Source organism: Benincasa hispida, chromosome 10 (genome assembly GCF_009727055.1).
Source record: "Benincasa hispida cultivar B227 chromosome 10, ASM972705v1, whole genome shotgun sequence".
NCBI lineage: Eukaryota > Viridiplantae > Streptophyta > Magnoliopsida > Cucurbitales > Cucurbitaceae > Benincasa > Benincasa hispida.
Window position 1 is genome coordinate 9,323,250 of NC_052358.1, and position 24,465 is coordinate 9,347,714.

General features: G+C 36.8%; 1 protein-coding gene across 2 annotated transcripts; it reads right to left on the reverse strand.

Moving 5' to 3' along the window:
* Positions 1-9,396: 9,396 nt before the first annotated feature.
* On the reverse strand, positions 9,397-22,316 carry LOC120088264 (branchpoint-bridging protein). 2 transcript variants are annotated; one of them, XM_039045416.1, is made up of 9 exons: positions 22,169-22,316; positions 20,067-20,400; positions 19,231-19,353; positions 19,088-19,133; positions 18,921-19,003; positions 18,285-18,362; positions 18,141-18,194; positions 11,297-11,431; positions 9,397-11,198 (listed from the first exon to the last, which is right to left on the reverse strand). In XM_039045416.1, exons 2-9 carry the CDS (start codon positions 20,373-20,375, stop codon positions 9,624-9,626), a joined length of 2,403 nt encoding a protein of 800 aa, XP_038901344.1. In that variant the 5' UTR covers positions 20,376-20,400; positions 22,169-22,316; the 3' UTR covers positions 9,397-9,623. The 2 variants fall into 2 exon arrangements, with proteins under 2 accessions (XP_038901344.1, XP_038901345.1); XM_039045417.1 differs by lacking the exon at positions 22,169-22,316 and having other exon boundaries at positions 19,231-19,416; positions 20,067-20,205.
* Positions 22,317-24,465: the final 2,149 nt, after the last annotated feature.

Genomic DNA, 24,465 nt, shown 5'->3' on the forward strand with positions numbered 1-24,465 from the left:
CCAGGCCATTTTAATGTTGTTGACTCGTTTACGAAGGCTTTCACGGCTACAGTGTTTGAGGGTCACCTACGGAGCATGGGTCTACAGGATCGCTCGCGGCTGGACTAGGGCAAGTGAGAGATTTTCTTATACTGGGCTTTTATGCCCTAGTTTATTGTACAACCCCACTTCACTTTAGGACAAGTGGGATATTGTTGGGGTTGATGTCCTAAAGTCTCGTGTTCTGTAGTTTGTAAACAGTTTGTACGAACGTTTGTGTTGTTAATATATGATATTTACTTCACATCTTGTATTTTGCTCATTTACTTGTTTTATTTGCTTTACCACAAATCAATAAACATATAATCCTTAGTTATTTGTATGTGGCTTAAGCATGTATGTGGTGACATACAAGTGGATCATGTCTTGAGTGATAACCAAAATAGTCTGTACTATATGGATATAGGAGGGAAACCTTATCCTGGTAACTCTACGGACGCGGCCCACTTTGTGGAATGGTCACAAGTGTTGTGACTTGTCACAGATGATCTGATCCTGATCATTCGTGTTGGGGACATGCGAGCGGGGGCGTCCTATACAAAGAGTTTGTATAAGACCTGACCACGAAACGTTAACGTCTCTTTATATAACACCGTTCATGACAGAAATTTCATTTCACTAAGATGACCATAGGTAACATGACCTCAATCCTGAGTGAGTTGGGAACGCCTGCCATTGAGGGCGGTCCTTTGATTTGTATGGGTGCATTGGCCAGGTCGCCGATTCAAACCTATCATTTGGGGGATTCGTCTGATTTGGGAGCTGGGAACTTAGCTACACAAGATGAAATTCACTCCTTTCCCAAGGCAGGGGTAAGTAGATAGATGGCTCCCTTAAGGGTTGATTCCGGGGCTTGAACGATGTGACGCTACACATCTTCTCTTGACTCGAGAGGTGTTTACACATAGTTGGACTATGTTGTATTTTTCATTAGAGGAATCAGTGGTACTTAAGGAGTGAGATCTAACTACAGGGGTAAAACGGTAAATTAGCCCAACTGACTTACGAGCATCTGTGAAGAGTCATCGTACTCATGATTGGTTATATCCGATGGACACAGAAATATATCTATGGTAAGAAGAATTCATTGGTCTTTAGTGGAATCACTGACAGTTAACGGATGGTGGATCTCGTGGCTAAAGAGTTTAGTCAGCTATTTAAGTACCGTTGGACTTCGAGCCACAGGTCCAATTAGGTCCCTCTAAGGTAGCTTGGATAAAAGTCGAGAACCAGTAATTTGGGGTTGGTTAATTTGTTCAAATTGAAAGAGGAAGTTCAATTATATATGATATAATTGGACTAGTTAATTATATATGATATTATTAGCAAATGTATGAGATACATTATTTTGGAAGAAATTAAATATAAATATGATTTATATCAAGTAGAGGAGAAAATACTCTAGTAGATATGTGATATCAAACTATAGGATATAAATATAATATGATTATATTAATTGATTGATTGATTGATTAATTATATGATAATTAATCATTTTTCCACATTCGAACGTGGTTAGTGGGCAGCGTTGGTTATGGTAACCGATGGGTTAAAGTGAAAAAGGTTTTCATTTTTGAATCGTTCATTCGATCGTCGGTCAGATCGCCCAAAATAATTGTGAAGCGCGCGTTAGTGAAAGGAAACGATCGCCCGAGAGCCTATACGATAGTTGCTTCTCCGTCTAAACGATCATCTACCTCACGATATATCTAAACGATCGTATACGTTTTTCCTAAACAATCGTTCAACATTTCCTACATGATCGTGTAGCTCCTCTATGCGATAAGCACTTCTACTATACGATAGCACTGTTTTCTCTCCCACTTGCTTATCGCCTACACGACTCGTTTGTCCTCTGTCCTCTACCAAATTCACCAAAGCCCACTCTTTGGGTTTTCACTCCGAGAATACCCAGGGCTCATTAGTGATAGTGTCGTCCCCATTGCGGTGTTCGTGTTCGCGTTGATCGTGTTTTTGTAGTCGACGTTCCCGCCGGGTGTTGGTAGATCTGTTGGAGGGATCCACTGCGTCGGGGTTCTGAAGTTCGAAGATAGTCTTCAACTGGTATGGAACCCTTTCCCTATTAATTATCTTTTTTTTAGCATGTCGATAATTAGATTTATTTGCATAACTGTATGTGATTAATGTATATTGTTATATTTCGGTCACAGTGAGATCGGAGCGATCTGAACACGCTCATGGAACTCTCGGTATGAGATCCTTCACTATGGTCATTCTAGTGAAATGTAAGTCTTAATTATCAACGACGTTATATGAAGAGACTAATCATCTCGTGATCCATTCTTATACAAAATCTTTGTATAGGATACCTCCACTCACATGTCTCCACATGAATGGTCAGGATCATACTATTTGTAGCACTTTACAACATTTGTAACATCTATAAAGCGGGCCGTATCCGTAGTGTCATCAGGATAAGGTATCATTCCTTTATCCATCTATTAAAGTCCATTTAGGTTATTACTTAAGGCATGATCCACTTTTATGTCTCCACATACATGCTTAAGTTACATGAAATAACCACGGATCTTAGTTTATTGGATTTAAGTAAATGCTTATAAAATAACATTTATTTTATTAATAACAATATGTTCACAAAGTGCTTACAAACTATGAGACTACCATGAGAATTAGGATACCAATCCCAACAGAAAGGTGGATGCATAAGGTCATCAGACTCTATAGAGGGTGGATGGATGAGGTCACTGGACTCTATGGAGGGTGGAGGGATGGGGTCATTGGACTCTGTGGAGAGTGTAGGGATGGGGTCACTAGTCTCGGTTGAAGGTGGAGGGATGGGATCAATGGTCTCAATGGATGGTAGATGGATGAGGTCAGTGGTCTCTGTGGATGGTGGAGGGATGGGGTCAATGGACTTGGTGGATGGTGGATAGATGGTGTTAATAGACTCTATGGATATTAGATGGATGAGGTTACGGAACTCAGTGGAAGGTAGAGGAATGGAGTCACGGGACTCGGTGGATGGTGGAGGAATGGGATCACTAGTCTCGTTGGAATCCACGTCTAAACCCTAGATCGTTTACAAAGTACATTAGTGCAAACACTACATGTTATATATTTACATTAGAACAAGTTCAATATAATATTACATACCCAACACAAAGATCCCAGTAAGCTGGTGATTGTTTGTACGCCAGCCTGAAGGACACTTAAGTCAGACTTCACATCTTTCAAGTCTGACTACACATCATCCAATTTATGCTCCATCATAGACACTCTTTGGTCTTTGTCATGGAGTGATGTACGCATTCCCACACCCCTCATGTGCACTTGTATTCGGTCACTTATCAACCCTAGTATCCCTATATTAGTTCTCCCTATCCGACATGATCAGTGGTGTGAGTGTGATCCTTGTCTGTACAAAAGAATAAAGAATTTGTTAGTTATATGTGACATTCACCTTAAACCCAATTAAATATTGATGTAATATACTAACCTCGCTAGACTCATCTCACTATATTGTTTTGGTCGGCGGTGAGTATGTATAATTCCGCCTCAGGAATGAGGTACGACATGTCTACTCAGTGGGATTGCAAATTTTTCGGAAACTCTTGATATGATCTCGTATGCCCACACCTACCATAATTCATAAACAATTATAAAACAAGAATAAATAGTAAGTCATATTCAAAATAAAATGAATAGATCTCTATGGCCAATGAATAGATATTATCTGGAATGCATAAGGAAACCTCAGTAGGTTGTACTTAACAATGTAATTCTTATTGTTCTGGATCTTTTTTTATAGTTATTTGTCTTGCCACTCAATCTTCATTGTAGTCCAAGTAACGCCCTCTCCTATATCACGTTTCCCCAATCCATGGAATTAAAGTAATCGTAGTTCTCCATATAAACTAATAATGTCTTGTCAACATTGGCCCTCGTCTTCTCCCTCCCTATCATACCCAATTCAGTTTAATAGACCAATGTCATCTTCACAGCATCCATGTCGTTATCAAACTCCATCTCCTTGTACATTGTCATCACCAACAGGAAGTCTTCTTTGGAGAATATAACAACCGTACCATTCAAATCAAAGGTCATTGCATCCTTCCTATCATCTACAACCTCTCTCAATAGAATGTAGTGGACTAGGGGTGTACATAAAAGCATCAAAAACCGATCCGACCAATGAAAACCGACTGAATTATGGTCGATCGATCTGGACTAGGGGTCGATTGGTCAATTTTCGATTTTTCTAGAAAAAAATTTTGAAAACTGACCAACTGATCGACGTGTATATATATATATATATTGTTTTTTTAAAAAAATAAATATAAAAGCAAGCCCATTACCACCAATCCAAGCCCAAGCCTACTATTTTAGTATTTATTTATTATTATTTTTTTATGTTACCTAATTTTCAAACCCATTACATGATTTATTTAAATTTTCATAAAAAATGATTGATTTAAAATTAAAAAAGTTGTTCATTTTATTAACCTAACAATAACCTTTATCAATTCATCTCTCCTTTTCATTCACCTTGGCTCTTCTTAAAAAATAAAAAAAAAATAATAATAATAAAAAAAAAAGAAAGAAAGACAAAACCGACCAAACCGATGGTCGGACGAATTTCACACTCTTCTTTTGGTTCGATTTTCGGTGTCGATTTTCTCCCAAAACCACACCGCCCGATTGATGTACACCCCTATAGTGGACCAATGGACTATTGAAGATAATGTCTATGTCCACGAATCGCCCAAATACCGTCTTCTTGAAGAGCACAAGCTTAATGGGAGTAAGGTTCTCTTTCACAATCTTGTTAGTTGTCCGAATGTGAGAGGATAGGTTAGTTGTTTGGCTTGGGAACGATCCTAGGGAGGAATATTGAATTGTCTAGCCATATTGCACAAAATAACAAATAACACCAGAACTTAAGCATTTCATTCAATACTCGATACTTGATGTACAATACTCGATGTACGATACACGATACTCGATACATGATACACGAATGCTCAATACCAGATACACGATACATGCTACATAGTGTCCTTTACTCTTTATATTACATGTGACTAAATTATCGATTATCGAGCATTTGGTTTGATTTTCTACTTCATGACTTATCCTACTCAAACCCTAAACTCTAAACGGTCCGAAATACCAGAAATATGAAAATTGAAACAAAAAAAAAAATCGAGCTCCAGCCAAACATCCAAGATATGAAAATCGAAATGAAAATTGTATCGATCAAGCATCGAGAAACATGCAAGTTCATAATGACAAAATATAACAAACAAAGAAATGAATGATGCCAATGTATAAACAAAGAGAATAATGTTACCTAACGTAAAGAGAATCGAGAGAGTTTAAGTGTAGAAATGCAGTCGTCGAGGGATATAAAATCGGGAGACGAGAGAGAATAGTCTGAGAAACGAGTTGAAGTGGTGAAATAATGGACTTCAAACGGATTAAGAGTTCAAAAGGTTCAAAATGATCAAGTATACGTTAATCGAGCATCAAGTATGATGTGACTATGATAGAGTATACACATGTTGATTGCACATGTATAGAGTGACCGTGCATCGAGGATTGTGTGATGAGCCAACCAGGATCATATGACGAGTAATCGAGGATTGAGTTCTTTGGTAGGCCCAGACGTGCAGGGTGCATCTCAAGGGCAAAGTGGTAAAATCACATGTGGATGACATTAGCAGAAAGCCACTTTCCATTACTTTTTCTAAAAAACTCGAAGAGTTTTGTGTTTGAACCTGGAGAGTTGATTTGATTTGAAATCAAAATCAATTTCTTTGTTGGGATGTTTACTGAAAAAGAAAAAGAATAAAATAAAATATTTACTAGTGTGGGATTTTAAATCATTGGTTAAATTATATAAAATATTTCTAAATTTTAGGTTATGTTTTAATTACATTCTTAGATGCCAAAGTGAAGTTGGCTAATATATATACTCCCAATTCATGGTTGGGGTTCAATTTCCCATTTCCATAATTGTTATTTAGACGACATCTAAATTGAGTAGCTAATGTGTTTAAAATCATTATATAAATAATTTAAAGGATATTTGTTGAGATGAAATGACGATAATAAATCTTAATTTTCATATAATTTTAAGTAGTATTATACACACTTCCAGTAAAATTAAATTTCTATATTTGTAAATATTTGGATTCATTTTCTATATTTAAAAATAACTTTATTGAAAATTTGAAATATGAAAATCAAAATAATATCTAAATCTAAATATTTGAATTTCACGTCAATTACTTTCATGGATCAAAATTTCCATGGTCTCAACATTTTGATTGGAAAATTTTTTTCGTTTTTTTCTCTAATTTTCACGAAATTTTGAGAAAAGTTCTGAAAATTTTGAAATTTCGAGAATATCAACCTATTGTGATTGGTTAGGTTTGGTTGATTTTGTCAGAAAAGAAAGTAGGTTTCGAGGGTTCATTGATTAGTAAACCTTCGGTGCTAGTAAGGTCTGGATCGTGGTCGTCCATCTCCGATTTGCTGGCCGATAAGATCTTTGAGATTGACCAACCAGCTGGGTTGGTTTGGCTATTCCTTTCTATTGAAAAGGAATTAGTTGTCTGCACGAGTCACCTTCTTCTAGGCTTCGCTGGACGACACAACATTCTCGTTCAAATATAGGTCGGTCATACATGTGATGGTTCCCAAGGATCCAATATGACCACTTAGGTCTACGATTCTCCTCATTTCTTCGAATTTTTGGGATTTCGAGAAATTTTGACATTTCGAGAAAAATTTGATTTTTTTAATTAACTACGTTAGCTCAGTTCAAGTTTTAAAATTTTATGGTCTTGATTATACACAATTTTATTCAAAGGCTAATGTCATTTTTGACAAATGATTAAGCCTTTTTTATGTTACTTTTTTTAATTTCCAACTTTTCTCAAATTTTAGCTTTATTTTTTACCCAAAACTTTCATTTTTAAAGAAATTGAATTTGAAAAAATCACAATATATATATATATATTTTATTTATTTATTTATTTTTAATCTCATCCAAACTTTTTTTCATTAAATCTTCACATCATTTCACCTCAAAATATTTCTAAACTTTATATTATTTTATAACTATTTTCCATTTTTTTTAAAAAAAATATTTTGCTCTCGCATCAACATTTGCACAAACATTTACAGTAGACATCTAAAAGTTGTCTTACTTTATAGAAATTATGATTAAAAATTATTAATTATAGTTTAATTAAGCCACAATCAAATATTCATTAACTAATTGTAACAATTTCCATTAATTTTCATCAACTCCATATTTTTTCTCGAAAGTTACATCAATATCGATATTTCCATAATATCGGTTCTCGATATTTCCATTGACATCAATATTTCAAACTTTTATTACTATATCCATATTTATTAGCTATGACATCAACATTTATCGTTTATTTTATCGAGAAAACATTTTTTGAAAAATTTCAAAGTTGTTGAATTTTTAAACAAATTCAAGAATAAGAAATATAACATTTTATAATTGAGAAGAAACCACTCGAGTTTTAGCAAAAGCTACACTTGACAAGAAGAAACTTTAAAGAAAGAATCAAAATCTTATGACCCAACCTAAATACCTAATACCTCACGACTCTAAGACTTTCAAACTGACTCAACATCTGCTGAATGAATTTCGAAATTTGAAGTCAATGTTTTACCCCTTTTTAGAAGCATTACTTTCCAAAGTTTAGGAGTAGGTAGTATAGTTTACTCGTTTTATGTTAAACTAACTCGATATGTCCTGAAATCAAAGTTTAAAATATCGATATCGGTGATACAACACTCTACCTATCAAATGAGTGAGTCTGATAGCCCTTACTAGATCAAACAAATAAAGCTTCATTGATCTAGTATAGCTTTATTTGTTTGATCTAGTCTGAGTCTGAATGAATAAACTTCTCCCTCCCGAACAAGGGTCAGTCGATGGTTCGGGAAAAAACCTATCTTAGTGATGTTCAAAAAGGGAAAAATCATGAGCTCTAGTACTTGATATCCCTCAACAACCCATTGAGGAAAGGTTCTCAGTTATCTCAGTTAAGAGTAGACAACGAGAATGGATAACTTGTCTGAAAATATCGAAGTCTTAATTTTACAGGAATTTCTATGAAAATATTGATAAAATATCAATTTCGATAGATACTTTTGGAAAAATTATAAAACAAAAAAATTGAAAAAATAAACTTAAATTAATAATCAGACATTCTATTATTTTTAAATAAATAAACATTTCTATTATTTTATACTATAATTTTATTAGTGGAATTATGATGTTTATATTTTTGTGTTCAGTAGATTTTTCTACGATATAATTGATATATCAATTTACTCCCCATATCGATATCAAACCCATGAAAATATAAAAGTATTGATAGAAATATCGACATGTCGATGAAAATTTAATACTATGGATAAAATCTTACAAAATATAGTTTTCTTAGCAAAGAAAATTCTCTTTTCAAGAGTTCTGATCCTTCCATTACACTTAAAAACAAATTATTCATTTGAAATCGGCTAAGTTAGAATCACTCATTCTGAGTTATCAAACAAACTAGAGATTTGTTTTTTCATCACACATGATACTTTTGCACAAAATGGTTAGATGTTCAAATTCGTTAAATAAATAACACAAAAAAAAAAAAACTAAACTAAACTAAATTTTCATTTGAAATCATTGTCATGTTATCTTACATCTCAATTTTTGTCCAACATTGTAACAAATTTCTACTCTAAGGATCCTTAGATCGTAACATTTGAAAGTATAAAAGCATTTTCTATAAACGAAGGGCAGAGTTTGGAAGGATTTATTTATTATTATTATTTGTAATTATGGCTTTTAAATTCTAACCCAAATCCCTCGTTCAAAAATATATATATCCCAAATCTCAGAAGAATATCGGCTGAAAAGATAATTATCTGAACCTGCTAAATCTAATATGGCTATCAGTGGAACTTCATTGGTTTGCTGCCACCCCCAATATAGAGAATACAGTCGGAGGCAAAGAGGGCTCAAAAGAAGATAGATACTTTCGGAGGTCAGAAAGGCTAACTGAGAAAGAAACAAAAACAATGAGTTAAAGCCTAAATAAATGGTCTACACTCACTGTATATATATATCATCAATCACAGCCCGATAAGTTTTCGCTCTCGAGTTTCGGAGAGGCTGCCAGAATGCAGCATTCTACAGAGAGCATAAAATGCTTCTCTAGGATATTATTGTTGAAACTGGAGGATTTAAGTGCAATCGAACCCCCTGCCCCATAGGATCCATTGAAACGGCAAGTATCATTCACCATCAAAGCATCAAATGACATCCATCCATTCTTAGAAATTTTTCATTTTATTTTATTTTTTTTTAGCAAAACATGCACACAAAGTTAAATTTCAATATTTAAGTTTAAGAGATTTTCATCACCCCTACCTACCTCCTTCATCACAGGATGGTCATTTAGGGGCCTTAGCGAAAGATTCGAGCTATTTCCCTCTTACGTGCAACACTTGACATATCCAGAGCTACAAACATATGATGCAGTTCAAAAGTTCTCATCTTAGTGGATTGTTCCCTGCTGTTGTGGACCAGATACAGATGTAGGCGAGAATGGATCATAAATTTGCTGCCCTCCGGAACTGGAAGGTGGCTTACCAGAAACAAACGTCAGGTTGCTCCTGTACTGTGGGGGAGTAAAGCGGAGTTCAGGTCGAGGTGCTCGCATGGGGAAACCTTGTTCAAATTGCATGGGGTTTCCCGGTCTCTGAGGAAAATTGCCTGGCAACTTTGGGATTTGCATTTGCAAGCCTGGACCAAAGTTTCTTTGATGCAGTTGTGTTCGAGGACCTGGATCGAGAAAAGCAGGAATTCTAGTTGAGACCTGCATGCCAATAGGATTCGAAGCTATCTCTTGCATTTGATGAGTACCAATTTGGCTGCCAGCTTGGGGTCCGGGAAAGGGTTGATTGGCAACCCTCGGAAAATGTGGAGCTGGTGGATGGAAAGATAGTGCCCCAGATGCAGGCTGTTGCAATGTAGGTACGGTTGGTGTGTTTTGAATGTTTAAATTCAAAATTGTTTGAGATGGATTTTGAGGGCCACGTGGTTGGAATGTAAAATTGCTTGTATTGGTAGGTGGTGTTGGAGGAGTTGAAGCAGATCCAGCAATGAAGTTACCAGGAGGATTGTGTGCTGGTGACGGTAATAGTGCAGAAGGCACTGAAAATGGTGGCCGAAGCCCCATCTGGGGTGACGGAAGTGGAGCTGTATTAGGATGATTTGTATTTATACCTGTTGCTTGGGGAGTGGATGGTCCAGAAGGAAAAGATGCATATCCATCCACATTGGCTACTGCTGTATTTGCAGGTGCTGCGCCAGAAGAAATAACACCCAGCGGTGGAGCTGCACGAGGCCCAAAGGGTGGGGGAAGTGATGAAGCCATCTGTCCCATGTTATTTGCACCCATAGACGCTGAACTGCCAATTGTGGGTCCAGAAAAACCAGTAGAAACTATGCTAGGTGCCAATGGACGATCAGGCCGTGATCCTGGAGGAATGCTACTGGGAACAAGGTGAGGCAAAGATGATCCTGGCATATTCGGGAGTAGTCCTGAAGGTAATGGACCACTACCACTGAAGTTCGGATTTGAGACATTAGATGGAACTAGTGAGGGCTGTTGAATCGTCAAAGCATGAACTCTGGGTTGGCCAACATGACTGGTTTGAGTCATGAAAGGTTGCTGTAAGTCTTGTACATGTAACTGTTGTCTGGGCGGAGGAACAGGAGGGCCTCGGAAAGCTGGATTGAAAGCAACTGGAGCAGGTGGACGTGCAAATGATGATGGTACATTAGAAACGTTTGAAGTGGGTGTTGACAAATGGATTGGATTGTTTATAATTGATGACGGAGGATTTTGTGGGGAAATAAATCCAGGAGCTGGCGTTAAATTGTGAGAAGGCCACGTACTAGGGTAATGAAACTGCCCTTGCACTGAAGTTGGCGCATAAACTTGTCTTTGTTGCGTAACCCCCTGGTTCTGCCCCATATCTGAGACTGTAGTACCCTCGGCTCGGCTGCAAGAACTTCCATCGGTAGAAACCAAATCAGACAATGCGGAACCAGTGGCCAGATTTCCCTGTGAGAAGAAGTCAAGGAGTGATAATGAGCATAAATAATATCAAATTAGATGAAAACCGTGGAGATTAGTTCTTTTTCTTGAAACAATTGACTAACCGATATTGAGGTGATTAGGAGTTCTATGACAGAAATTGCAGCATCGATCTTATCAAATGTATCAGCTGACATGTAAACATACAGCTCTTCATAAACATTTTGAATTCCGTGTACATCAGTTGGTTTAATTTCGTCCTGTAAGAATGAGGGTGGGAGCACAATGAGTAAAACTATAGGTAAATTAAAAAGGCATGAGGTGTTTCAAACTTAAGGAGAGATTCTCAAAGAACAGACTCTCACTTATAGACAAAATAAACCATCATTAGATGATCTAGTGAAAAGCTCTGAGGTGCCTTCAAACTTAGGGAGAGATTTTCAGAGAACACACACTCATTTATAGCCAAAATAAACCATCATAGTTTGATCCAGTAGGTATTTGAATAAGTGAAAAGGTAAAAGAGACTTTCAGGTACATTCTTGATAGTGAAATATTCCTTTTTTTTAGTATTTTTGTTATGAAAAACCAAACATGAAACTTGAAAGAATATGATTAAAGAAAAAGGTCAAACCAAAATAGGAAGGGGCTCCAATCAAATTTGACAGTGAAATGTTGTTAAGGCGACCGCTCCTGAAATTAGTCAAGGTATGTTTGTCAGGACACTCGATGTTTCCTGAACACTTAATCCTGAAGAAAAATGTTTCTCTATACACTCCTCCCCCATCTCCCTTCCCCAACCAGCCCTACCCTCCCCACCACACCATGTTTCCTGAACACTGCTCTGCTCTCCGATGGCCGGAAAACGAACATTCTTCACCTTCAATCGCAAAACCTTCTCCATTGCCCCAGACCATCGCACCCAAGGCCGCACATTTCGGATTACAGAACAACATCGTGACCGCCCATTTTCCATTAACCTTCAGCCTCAAAATCTACATTGGCTATCTTCTACCCTGAAACAGCTCATCGACTTCCCCTTTAACCAGAAGTTTTTCAAGGAAGATCGCTCAAATGGCCATGTTTTTTGGGTTGAAAAGTTATCCAACAGAAGATAACATTTTGCAGAGGTTACAAAGCTGGAAAACAGTGGGGTCTGCAACAAACTGATCGTCCCAGCCGGGGAAAATAGAAGAGGATGGAAACTATTTATAGACGCTCTCCAACTGATGTTCTACAGAAATAAAGTCTTCAAACAACATTTACCTCGCCAAATCAACCGCCACCAACCAACCATTAACTGCACCAACATACAAATCAATCATAGAGGAGAGCATTAATGACCATCACAGGAAGGGCAGACACCAAAGGATCAGCCATATCAAGCTTCTCAGTACGAATTTGCAACCTTACACACGTCGGCTGTTGTTCTCCTTTTTAGAAGCTCTTTTCATGATGAATGGTTCGACATCCAAGAGGCTCTCAGAGAAAATATATGTAGAAAATGTACCTAGCCCCCTCCAAGTCGATAGAGCCATTCTAAATTGTGAAAGCAGAGAACAAGCTATACAACTGGTCCAGGATCATGGATGGAAATCCATTGGAGGCTTCAAGGTCAAGTTTGCCACTTGGGACCATGCTACCCTCTTAGCTGAGAAGAAAATCCATCTTATGACATCTCCCGATCAATCTTTGGTCCACTGAAACCTTTGAGTTCATCGGCACACTTGTGGAGGCATCTGTGATATTGCTAAAAAGACCCTTACTCATCTAGATATGATGGAGGTTTGCTTGAAAGTGAAGGAGAACCAATTGGGTTTTTCTCCCCTGTACATCTTCCCTCTTCATCGTCGAGGACTCTGTCTGTTGAGATAGACCCCTTTTTCAGTCGGATAATCATGTGGGTTTCATCATCGAGGTCCATGGTTACCATACCAAGAAGCACATGCGCCGAGGTGCCAAGGGTGAAGTCTTCGACAATACCAAAGCCACGCGCCCTTTGGGTTTTTCTCCCAGCCACTGTACATCTTCCCTCTTCATCGTCGAGGACTCTGTTTGTTGAGATAGACCCCTTTTTCAGTCGGATAATCATGTGGGTTTCATCATCAAGGTCCATGGTTACCATACCAAGAAGCACATGCACCGAGGTGCCAAGGGTGAAGTCTTCGACAATACCAAAGCCACGCGCCCTGATCAATCTAATCAACAGCCTTACCTGCAAAAATCCACAGACCTACCATCATCCTCTTTGAACCAAAAACCCCCGTTTACCCGATGGACAAAAAACCCTTCTATCTCCCAACACATCTCCAGAAACCTACTTATCAAATCCCAATCAATACCCGACCCGAACCCCAACCCAAAACCCATTTCACACCTGACTCTTGTCCCCAATAACCCCGATTTATCCATTGAACCCAATCTTTCTGGCGCATCCACTCGACCGCCCAATAAGACCACACCTAGCCCACCATTGCCAATTATTATAAAATCCAATAGCCAGCCCAATTCGTCCCCTATACCTTCGACTATTTTAAACCCCCCTACTTTACCCACTAATCAGATTGTCCAACAACCCACCCTCCTTGCAATCTGCCCGGGCACAAAGGCGGTAGTCATCAACGGTAAAAAGACTTCTCTCCTCGAAGGCACTCGGCAAACAATTAGGAAGATGACCATAGATCATCAATCCAAATTGGAGGAACAGGTATCCAGCCCCTATCCAGAATTAGTGTCAACTAGACAAGATCCCCATTCTCCTTTACAAGCCATCCCCCGCGACTTTTATGAAGATGCCTCAGATTACTAGACCATGGAAGGCAATGATCTCATATTGCCTATTTCTGTCAAAGATGCTAACAAAACACTCACTCCAAACAGAGAAGGATGCAACGATGGTCATAGCCCACTGCTTCACCCGAGTGTTCAAACCTTAGCACCTTGGCTGCTGAAAAACAGCCTTTGCCTCATGGCTACTCCAAGCAAGGCTAAAAAAAGTGGTAAGTTGAATTCAAAAGCTGCAGGCCTCCAAAGGGAGTTAAAAAACCTAGCATCCTCCATCAATTACAACAGGGAGTCTTTGCACCTTGTATTAGAGGGGTCACATGTTCTTGAATGACTATCCTCTCATGAAATGTTTGAGGCCTCTGCTCAAAGAAGAAAAGAGCAACGATCAAAAACTTAATCAACAAGATCAATGTCACCTTCGTTGTTCTGCAGGAAATGAAGAAAGCAAATATTGATCAGAGATTTATCAAATCCATCTGCCATCTGGAGTTCTCGTCACATTGCTTGGGCCTCCTTGGATGCGGTGAACAAGGCTGGTGGTATCTTTATAATGTGGAATGACCTTCTACCAATGTTGACGATGTCATTGTAGGTAACCACTCTCTTTCCATTCGGATTTCCCTCATCTCATGGATGGTTACACTTTTTGGTTGACAAGAGTATATGGGCTATTTAAAGCTAAAGATAAGGAACACTTTTGGAAAGAGCTATACGATCTCTCCTTACTATGCACTAAGCATTGGATCATTGGAGGAGACTTCAATGTGTTAAGATGGTCTTTTGAAAAATCGAGTGGCAAGCCAAGAACTGCTAGTATGGATCTCTTCAACAAATTTATCGATGATTGCTCTTTTATTGATCCTCCCCTATCAAATGGCAAGTATACTTGGTCCAATTTCAGAACTCCTCCAGTGATGACACTTATTGATCAGTTTCTAATATTTGGATCTTGTATTGATAAGTTTACTAGTGGCATTGTTAAACGGCTCCCTCAACCAACGTCTGATCACTAACCGATTCACTTGTCCCTCGGTATACAAAAATGGGGTCCTAGTTATTTCAAATTCAAAAACATGTGGATGGAACATCGATCCTTTACCAATTTGTTATCAAGTTGGTGGCAGTAAAACGGTATCAATGGATGTGTTGGCCATGGCTTCATTCAAAAGTTGAAAAACCTCAAACAGATTTTGAAGACCTGGAACAGAGATGTTTTTGGATGCTCTCACACAAAGAAGACAGTCTTGATTAACGAATTAAGTAGATTAGATGATTATGAAGAGGCTATTGGCCTTGATCAAGTTGCACAACACCAAAGGACATCTATTAAAGCTGAGCTCATAGCTTCCATTCTCTGAGGAAATCAGTTGGAGGCAAAAATGTAAGCTTAAATGGACCAAGGATGGCTCAGTAGATTATTTCACAGATTTATGTCCTACAGAAAAAGAGAGAACATGATTGTTGAGATCCTATTGAAACATGAGCAGAGTCTGCTTGATGATAATGAGATAGAGGCTGAGTTTCTTGATTTGTATCGGGATCTTTATACTAAGAAGCATGGAAACAGAAACCTCCCTCCTATTGACAACTGGGACATACATATGTTTAATTGCAAAAAAGATGGATGCTAAAAGAGTTGGGGATTATAGATCGATAAGCCTCACCACTTGCCTATATAAAATTATTGCAAGGGTTTTATCAGCAAAACTCAAAAAAGTCCTCCCCAATACTATTACCAAGAATCAATTTGCATTTGTGGTTGGTCGACGAATAATTGATACCTCCTTGATTGCAAATGAATTGATTGATCTCTGCACCAGAAACAAAGCCAAAGGTTTGGTGATAAAGCTGGATGGTGAGAAAGCATTTGATATGGTCGATTGGGAGTTCTTTGACAAAATCTTGGTTGCAAAAGGATTTGGTAACACTTAGGGGAAATGGATTATGGGTTGTAACTCATCTGCAAACTACTCTATCATTATGAATGGTAGACCTAGAGGGAAAATCAAGGCATCCCGTGGCCTCCGTTGGGGAAACCCCCTCTCCCCTTTCTTATTCACCTTGGTGGTAGATTGCCTTAGTTGAATGCTCACTATTGGAATGACAGCAGGCTTCATCGAAGGATTTGCAGTCAGAAACTCACGTATCAACATCAATCATTTGCAATTTGCAGACAATACCATTCTTTTTACAACCCATGATGATGCAAAATTGGCAAACCTGTCTAACATTATTGGATCCTTTGAACAAGCTTCTGGTCTTCGCATCAACCATGCCAAATCCGAGATTTGGGGCATTCACTTAGATAATGCCTCAGGCAACACTCTGGCAGTTGCTTACGGATGCAAGATAGGTTGTCGGCCATCTCCATACCTTGGTCTATCATTAGGTGGGAAGCCATCCTTTATCGCATTTGGAAACCTATCATTGAAAAGGTTCAGAGACATCTCAAAAATTGGAATGGCACATGTCTCAAAGGGTGGAAGGATTACTTTGATCCAAGCCACTCTCAGCAACCTCCCCACATATTACCTATCTTTATTCAAGATCTCATCCATGGCAAGCGAGCGGATTGAGAAACTATACAGGCATTTTCTATGGCATGGTCACAAGGAAAACAGAGGTATCCAATCAATTAGATGGGATATTGTTCAACTTCCCATAGCGGGGGGGCCTTGGCGTGACTAATCTGAGAAAATGAAACAATGGCCTTTTAGCCAAATGGATTTGGAGATACCATGCCAAGAAGGATGCTCTTTGGAGAAACGTCATTGATGCAAAGTACGATTCTCTCTTACAACCATGAAATAGGCTCCTTAAAAATTTCAAAGGGCCATGGACTCGCATTGTCAAGATGATAATCTCATCCTTGATAATATTGTTCATGTAATTGGCAATGGTTGTAATACTCATTTTTAGACAAACACATGGGCAGGCACCCTTCCTTTTAAAAGTGCATTATCGAGATTATTTGCCCTCTCATACCACAAGGAGGCCTCTATTGCACACGGTTGGAACCAAGGCCACCAAGTATGGGGCCTTGGATTGAGACGTCACGTACATGAGGCCGAGATTGATGAATCGACTACTATGTCCACCTTGCTCTTGCTCCCGGCCAACCCCAATGTGGGCGACACTTGGAGATGGAATCTTGATAAAAACCAATAGATTTTCTATAAAATCGCTCGCACAACATATTGCACCCAAAGGTCTTAAACGGAATACATCTCTCTAAAGAATATTTGGAGAGGCCCCGTCCCAAAAAAAGTCTGTTTCTTCCTATGGGAAGTCAATCATGGGATCATTAACACGGCGGATGTTCTCCTCAAGAAGGCCCCTTGGATCTCATCGGCTCCAAATTGGTATGTTCTTTGCCATCATAGTTGTGAATCTATTATGCATATATTGGTTATTTGCGATTTCGCTCAATCCTTTTGGGATAGAATGCTCCATTGCTTCAACTATCAATTGGTCTTTCCTAACGACCCCCTCACTTTATTGAAATCATTGCTTTTTGGCCATCCGTTCAAAGCTAAAAGGGAGATACTGTGGACATTCATCATCGAAGCCTTCCTTTGGATCATATGGAATGAACGGAACAACCAGATCTTTGAAGAAGAAGTGTTGAATTTCACACACTTCTTTGATCACCTCTTGTACACAGCTCTCGTTTGGTGTAAATTCACCCCACACTTTTGTGATTACGGTCTTACTTCTCTTATTAGACAATAGAATTCTATTATGTAATCAACCTATGCACCTTTTTGTAATTTCACATCATCAATGAAATTATTTTGAATGTTTCCATAAAAAACAGGACACTCGATAATCAAAGACTCCATACATATATATATATATATTGATTAGAAATGGATATGTATAAAAAATACTCAATAAAAGGATATGTATCAAAGATTCAAAATATAAGAATACTATATAATAATAATATTATTATTATTAAGGCAGCATTCCACTTGCAGGGGAAACGAGGGTTGATACTCTATTGCTGAGTTTGAAATTTTTTCCTTCTTGGGGACAAGTCATTTCCCCAGATTCTAAAATTATGGTCCTTTGGTTTATTTTGCAGTAAGAAGAAAATATTAAAACAAGTTGACACGCCAGACAGTGCATAACTGGTATCGACCATATTTTATTTACGACTTTCTTGATCAAAGGGATCACCTTTTCACCAGTCCCAGCTTTAATACCACAAATTCGTATTTTGGCTCCAGTTTCCTGACACGTTTGGTAAATGAACATATTTATTAAGAGTTGATGAAAGGGAAATAATATTTAGTACACCATCTCACAAAATGATTTTCTTACCTTTTCTAATCGCTTTTGATTTTCACCACTGGGGCCATATATTAAGCCAATAAAGTTAAAACCAGGATACTCTTTAACCTACAAGGTAAATTCAAAATGGTTAGGGGAATAATATCTTAAACTGGTCTATAAAAGACTATATAATCGGAGGGAACTCAATGACTGACTGAGCAAAAATCTCCAATGTACTGGAACACTTTAAACTATCACTTTAGAGAGATCGATACGTGACCTTATCCTGTCTTTCATCCCCTGCCCGTTTAACAATTTGGAAACAAGAATAACAGTGCTATAATTAGATATCTTTCCTGCAACTTTCTAGTCATTTCCATTTCATCAGCAAAAATTGTCTTTTTCCTTAGAAGAAAAAGAAAATAAATATCCTTCCAAGCCTCATCCTATGTGCAACAAGGAAAGATATGATAGACATACAACATAAGGTTCATCGAATAGAGACATTAAAATGAAAGGTTAATATGTTTCTAGTTTCCTTGAGGGACAGAGTGAATAAAATAAAAGGTCAATATGTTTCTAGTTTCCTTGAGGGACAGAGTGAATAAAATAAAAGGTCAATATGTTTCTAGTTTCTACGAAGTTACCAAACAAAGAAGAAAAGTAATGCAAGACCAATCTTACCGGGAGAGGTAACCTGTCCTCTTTCATCAAGGGTCTATAATCAGGAGGGGCCTTATAACTTGGATTCAGTTTTAGTATTTCACCTGTATCATCAAGAAAAATTCAATAGATGGCATTAAAATTTCAATTTGGGGGCATAATGAAAAAAAGTCACTATCTAAGCATACCAATAACTTCACGTTTTTCAAGTTCCAAAAGTTCATTGTACGGCATCTGTATATGCAGAAGAATGCATGCATCAAAATCATACAAAAACAATGACCGTTTATTTTTGTAGTTCTTATTTTCTTAAAACAAGTTCTGAATTTACCTGATTTTTCGCTTGGCGTCCAGGGGAATTATCCTCTACATTCTCACCTAATGCTGAATCTTGTGTCTTTGGAACCTCCAAAGTTCCAGACTTAAGGTGTTCCATGATTTGTTCCAATCGAGTCTGCTCAAAATATGTATAACCATAGAGGCAGTTATGTCACTAAGTAGCACCTGGAATGGGAAGCTTCCATGCGAAATAGTCACACAGAAGACACTGACATTTTAGCACCAGATATGAAAATGGGGAAATTCGATGGTAGAAAATTGAGAATATCCCAATCCCAACTGTTTAATGAAACTGGGTCAAAGATGGTTTTGAAATAATAATATTAATTAAAAAATAAAATAAAATAAATAAAAAGGAAGCAGTATCTGTTCAGAGAGGACATTTACGTTCTGTTTTCTGTTTTTCGTTTTTGAACAAGAAACAAAGTTCAAAGAGGAAGTTAAAAATATTTTCTTTTCGAATCCATAAATAGTACCAAGCCATGTTTATTAGCATGCTTAATACTAAATTAATGCTAAAGCAATAACTGATGCATGGGATATTAATAATGCAGATAGTCATCCTAAATATCAGAAGTTAAAGTGATAGTTAGAAGAGAAAAGGCTTAGGATTGAGATATGCGCAGGAATTTATCCCAGATAGTACATAAAATAAACTAACTCCCACGGTGATGGTGAAGTGTGGCACTTCAAAAGCTCCCAAAATAAACAGGATGAAAGGGGGGAAATACATATGTTCTATTGATTGTGAGTTGTGAATTTCACACGTCATTGATACACGAAAAGTGTGTGGGGGTGGAAAAGAGAAAGAGAGAGCTCCACAAATACCTGATAAGCTATGAGCCTTCCCTTTCTGACTGCAGCATCTTGTGTTAAATCAGGACCCCACTTTGTATTTCTTTGGGTCTGTTTATCATTTTCTCCATTAGCTGATTCATTCCCTCCTGACCTTTTGTTCACTCGAAAGATGGGAACCAAAGACCCGGAAAGTTTGTTTTTTGGGATAACAAACCCAGTCTTTGCTGCAAACATGGAAACCTTTTGGCTTCCCACAGGTGCAGCAGAACAAATATTTACTCCAGACATCTTCGCATTTTTAGATTCAATATGAGATGTCTTTTCAACCTCTGCACTCATATGGTTCTCCAATCACCTTAACAACCTATGATATAGCATAAATGAGAAATGAATTAGTACATATAACCTTGAAATGTTCATTTACACACTTTGTAAAGTATTCCTGAATAATAGATCAAATGAACAAAAACTCGTATGACCCTGGATATAATATTTTATAACAGGCCATAAAATGGCTGTGGTAAATAGCTAGGGGGAATGTGTGGAAAACTTAGCAGCAAACTATTTGCATAAGTTCACCTTGAGAAGTTTAGGCCCTGTAGGGTTTTTTTAATTTTTTTTTTTTTTTAATGGGAAACATTCAATAGAGATGGCCTCCTTTTTTTGCTTTTCTTTCACCTTTATAATCTCCCTCTGATTTGCTATGTACTGGTGAGTCCCTTTTGTACGACTTCCACTTTAGAAGAGCAATATCCAATAGGGAGGCTCAGGCTGCCAATAAATTCTTCTTCTTTCCCTAGTCCAAGAAGTTCATCTTGTTCCAAGATCTATGGATAGCCATCTTAGGTTTCAAATCCTGAAGCACTTTCTTGTGTAAAATTTTCATTTCCTACCTTCTGACTTTCCTCTCTTGTTCTCTTACCCCCTACAGTGTGTGGCTCTTGATGGTTAAAATCCCAAAGGGTAGCTTTTTATCTTGCCACCTCACATCAGAGGAGTAATAACACAGACCCTATTTAAGGGTCTTTCCTCTATGGTTCATGGGCCAGGGTCACTGATGTAGTGTAAAGAGATAAAAGGAGAACTTTCTCCAAGAATCAAATCAAAGTCTTATGAATCAAAAGTTATCAATACATGAAGCTAATTCTTCTATTGTTTATGGAGAATTGTAAAGTAAATTGATCCTAATCCTAATCCTAATTAATAAAAGAAACTAATCATGATCCTAATAAACCAAGGGAACTGATCATAAAACCTAATCAATCAAGAAAACTAATTCTAATCCTAACCGATTAAGGATTTAACCAAGATAACCTAATTTGATACTCTTTGGTTCGACAGAAGTAGGAAGGGCTTTTTTGGGTGTAAAGAGATCATGGAAAAGGATTTGGAGCTTGGTTTGTTTCTATAGATCCATTTTTAACTTTATGTATATATAAAATTTTCTTCTGTTCTGATTCTTGACAATTAATACAATTTTCTGCAATGTTTTTAGTGAGACTCCTTTATATACTTCATGACTTAAGTTTTAACTTCGTGTAGCCATCGTGTATAATCATTCATCTCAGCTGAAGTTTTTCCGCTACTTGAAGGGGCAAAAACTCAGATCCCAGATGGGTACAAAAAATCCCATATATTTCCAGCATATTATGCAAATTTAAACAACGAGACTGCAGCCGGTGCCGATTTACCAGTCGAAGCATAAATTGCTACGGCAAGAAAACTCAACTGTGCTTTGATTAACGATGAACAACTTTTTTTTTCCACGTAGCACATCAAACATTATAATCACATTTGAGACGCATTCTCTAGAACGCCATAGTTTCTGGTCGTGATTCATGAAGTTAGGAAATGTTATATTTACAAGAAAACACCTCCATCCCCAGATTGCAAATCTTACCAGCTAGTCTCAGAGACAAGGAAATTGCTTCAAATTTCGTTGCTCCCGTGGGAATTACATAGCTTAATAAGAGACGATCATGCAAAATACAACTTTGTTGCTTATTTCGTAGTTGCACAGGGGTGAGGGGGGTTAAGATTAACGTCCATGCTTCTTCTTTTTTTACATTTTTCCTATACCCAAATCATCTCAACAACCAAAGAGAAACCAGGAGAAAGAGAAATGAAAGTACCTGAACCGCTATCTTCTTCAGAATTGAACGCAGAATGAAGAATTGCTGCACATAATCAAAGCAAGTGCTCTGGGAAATGGCTTCAGACACAACAAGGTTTCTCCCGCCGGGCATGCGGTACGCGGTACCTTTGTTTTCGCCTCATTGGGCCGACCCGGTTAATATCCAACGTCCATTGGCGGAGAGTTCTTGGCCCAAATAATATTGACCCACGTTCATTTAGCCACATTTTTCAAGGAAAAATAATAGGGCTAACGAGAATAGTAGCATATTTTAATGAGATTGCTAATGACTTATTAAGAAACATTCGTAATTACATTATAATTAAAATAAACTAAGTTATCGCCATTTTTCTGCTCTTCAATAAGAGACTCTGTGACTTGAACTCCTGGTTGATGGTCAATTAAGTCGAGTTTTTCATCTCTACACCAATGGATTTGATTGTTTAAGACAACCCTCCAAAGTAGGCCGATAGTTTATTGAGAATAGGAAATAAAATTAGTAAGCAATATATGAAAATTAAAAAATTAGATAAAATAAAATTTGAAATTGAAGATAATATCAAACATGATATTTGAAAATAAAATATTCGATTTTTAAAATTTGAGAGTGTATTGAGATAATTTATGAGAAAATAATGGATTGTGCTAAAAAATCTGCAAATTGCATGATTAGTTGCAGCGTGTCTGAAAATCCATATGGGAGCATTTTAGGATTAAAGTAAAATCAATTAGTGATTCTGACGAGGGTTTTGTAGTCATCAAAGATTTTTTGAAAGTTTTTTGCGATACTTCTGATGAGATATTTATGTAACCTATAAATACATGTAATTAGTTTCCAAACTGCGTACATGGCAAATTGAAAATCACTTAACCAAACCATTTACGTAGCTTTTGAACTTACCCAAAATTCTCTAACAATACTTTTTTCTTGGTTCTAGACCAAAATATTAGTTTAGAAGGTGAGGGCTAGATTGATAAAAAGTTTGTATAAATAATTACATAAATGAAGAAAGAAATCGATCTAGATTGGAGTATGAAAATCCCAATTAAAAATCGTCAATTGAAATTACTAACCAATCATGATGTGTTGTTTATGTCGATTGTGGAGATCTTGTGAATAGAAAAGAAACAAACAATGTTCGACGATGGTTCATCCTTTCTTGATCGAATCGGTCAAGGTGGGTATAAGACCCACAACAATCAAATTAATACCAACACTATCTATATGCTTGGCCTTTGTTCGTGGTCAATTAAGTTGAGTCTTTCATCCTACATCAGTGAATTTGATCGGTTAAGTCAAGCCTCCAAAGTAGACTTATCATCGATCGAGAACAAAAAAAAAAATCAATAAGAAAAAGATAAAATTAAATTAAAAATTAGATAAAATAAAATTTGAAATTGAAGATAAGATCAAATATGATAATTGAAAAAAAGAATTACATTTGATTCTTAAAATTCGAAAAGTTTATGGAGATAATGTAGAAGAAAATATGCTAAAAATTTTGCAAAGGGCAAAATTAGTTGTACACTGAAAGACATTTTAGGGTTAAAGAAAAATGGGAACACATTGAGATTGTATTTGCAATAAATTTGATCAAACTTATGTTTTGCTATTATTCCCAATGATTTTTTTTAAAATAAAAAAAATGTGATTAAAGAAACTAATTAATAAAAATGAGATTTTTTTTTGGTATATTCCACATTTAAAATAAATTGATAATAAAGATAATCATAAAATCAATTTAAAAACATAAGATTTAATTATGATTAAGAGAAAAATATACTATAAATATAAAAAGTTGTTTTTGAAAACTAATATAATATAAGATTTAAAAATCCAAATTAAAATAATCATAAAAACAATTTAAAAATAAGATAATATGATATTTTAAATTTCAAGTCAATATTTGAAAATTAGTTATTATACAATATTGAAATATTCAGACTAACTATTAAATTTGATACAACGGTTAAATCGCAAAATTTATGGAAAATTATCAGCTTGAAATAATGATGCTAGTTGGCATTGAAAATTTGTTAGGATATATAGTTGAGCAATTAATTACCGTATGAGATGTCGAATTAATTACATTGCAATTAAAAGAGACGATGATGGCATTTTAGGATTTCAAAAAGTTAGACTCACGTGATATTCACGTGTTTTGCTATAATTCAAAAGTACTCCGCATTTTGCTATTTTTCTAAATGATAGTGTAATTACTGCTATATACATGAGTATTTTTTTACCTAGGTTTTGTTATTTGGATTCTAAGTTAATTTTTTTAAAAAAAAAAA

Excerpts from the sequence above, each read along its gene's own strand:
- LOC120088264 (XM_039045416.1), bottom strand. The coding sequence starts at position 20,375 with ATGAGTGCAGAGGTTGAAAAGACATCTCATATTGAATCTAAAAATGCG. Across the intron at positions 19,134-19,230 it reads GACGCCAAGCGAAAAATCAG|ATGCCGTACAATGAACTTTT; the intron begins GTAAATTCAGAA and ends CTGCATATACAG. Across the intron at positions 18,195-18,284 it reads ATCAAAAGCGATTAGAAAAG|GAAACTGGAGCCAAAATACG; the intron begins GTAAGAAAATCA and ends CAAACGTGTCAG.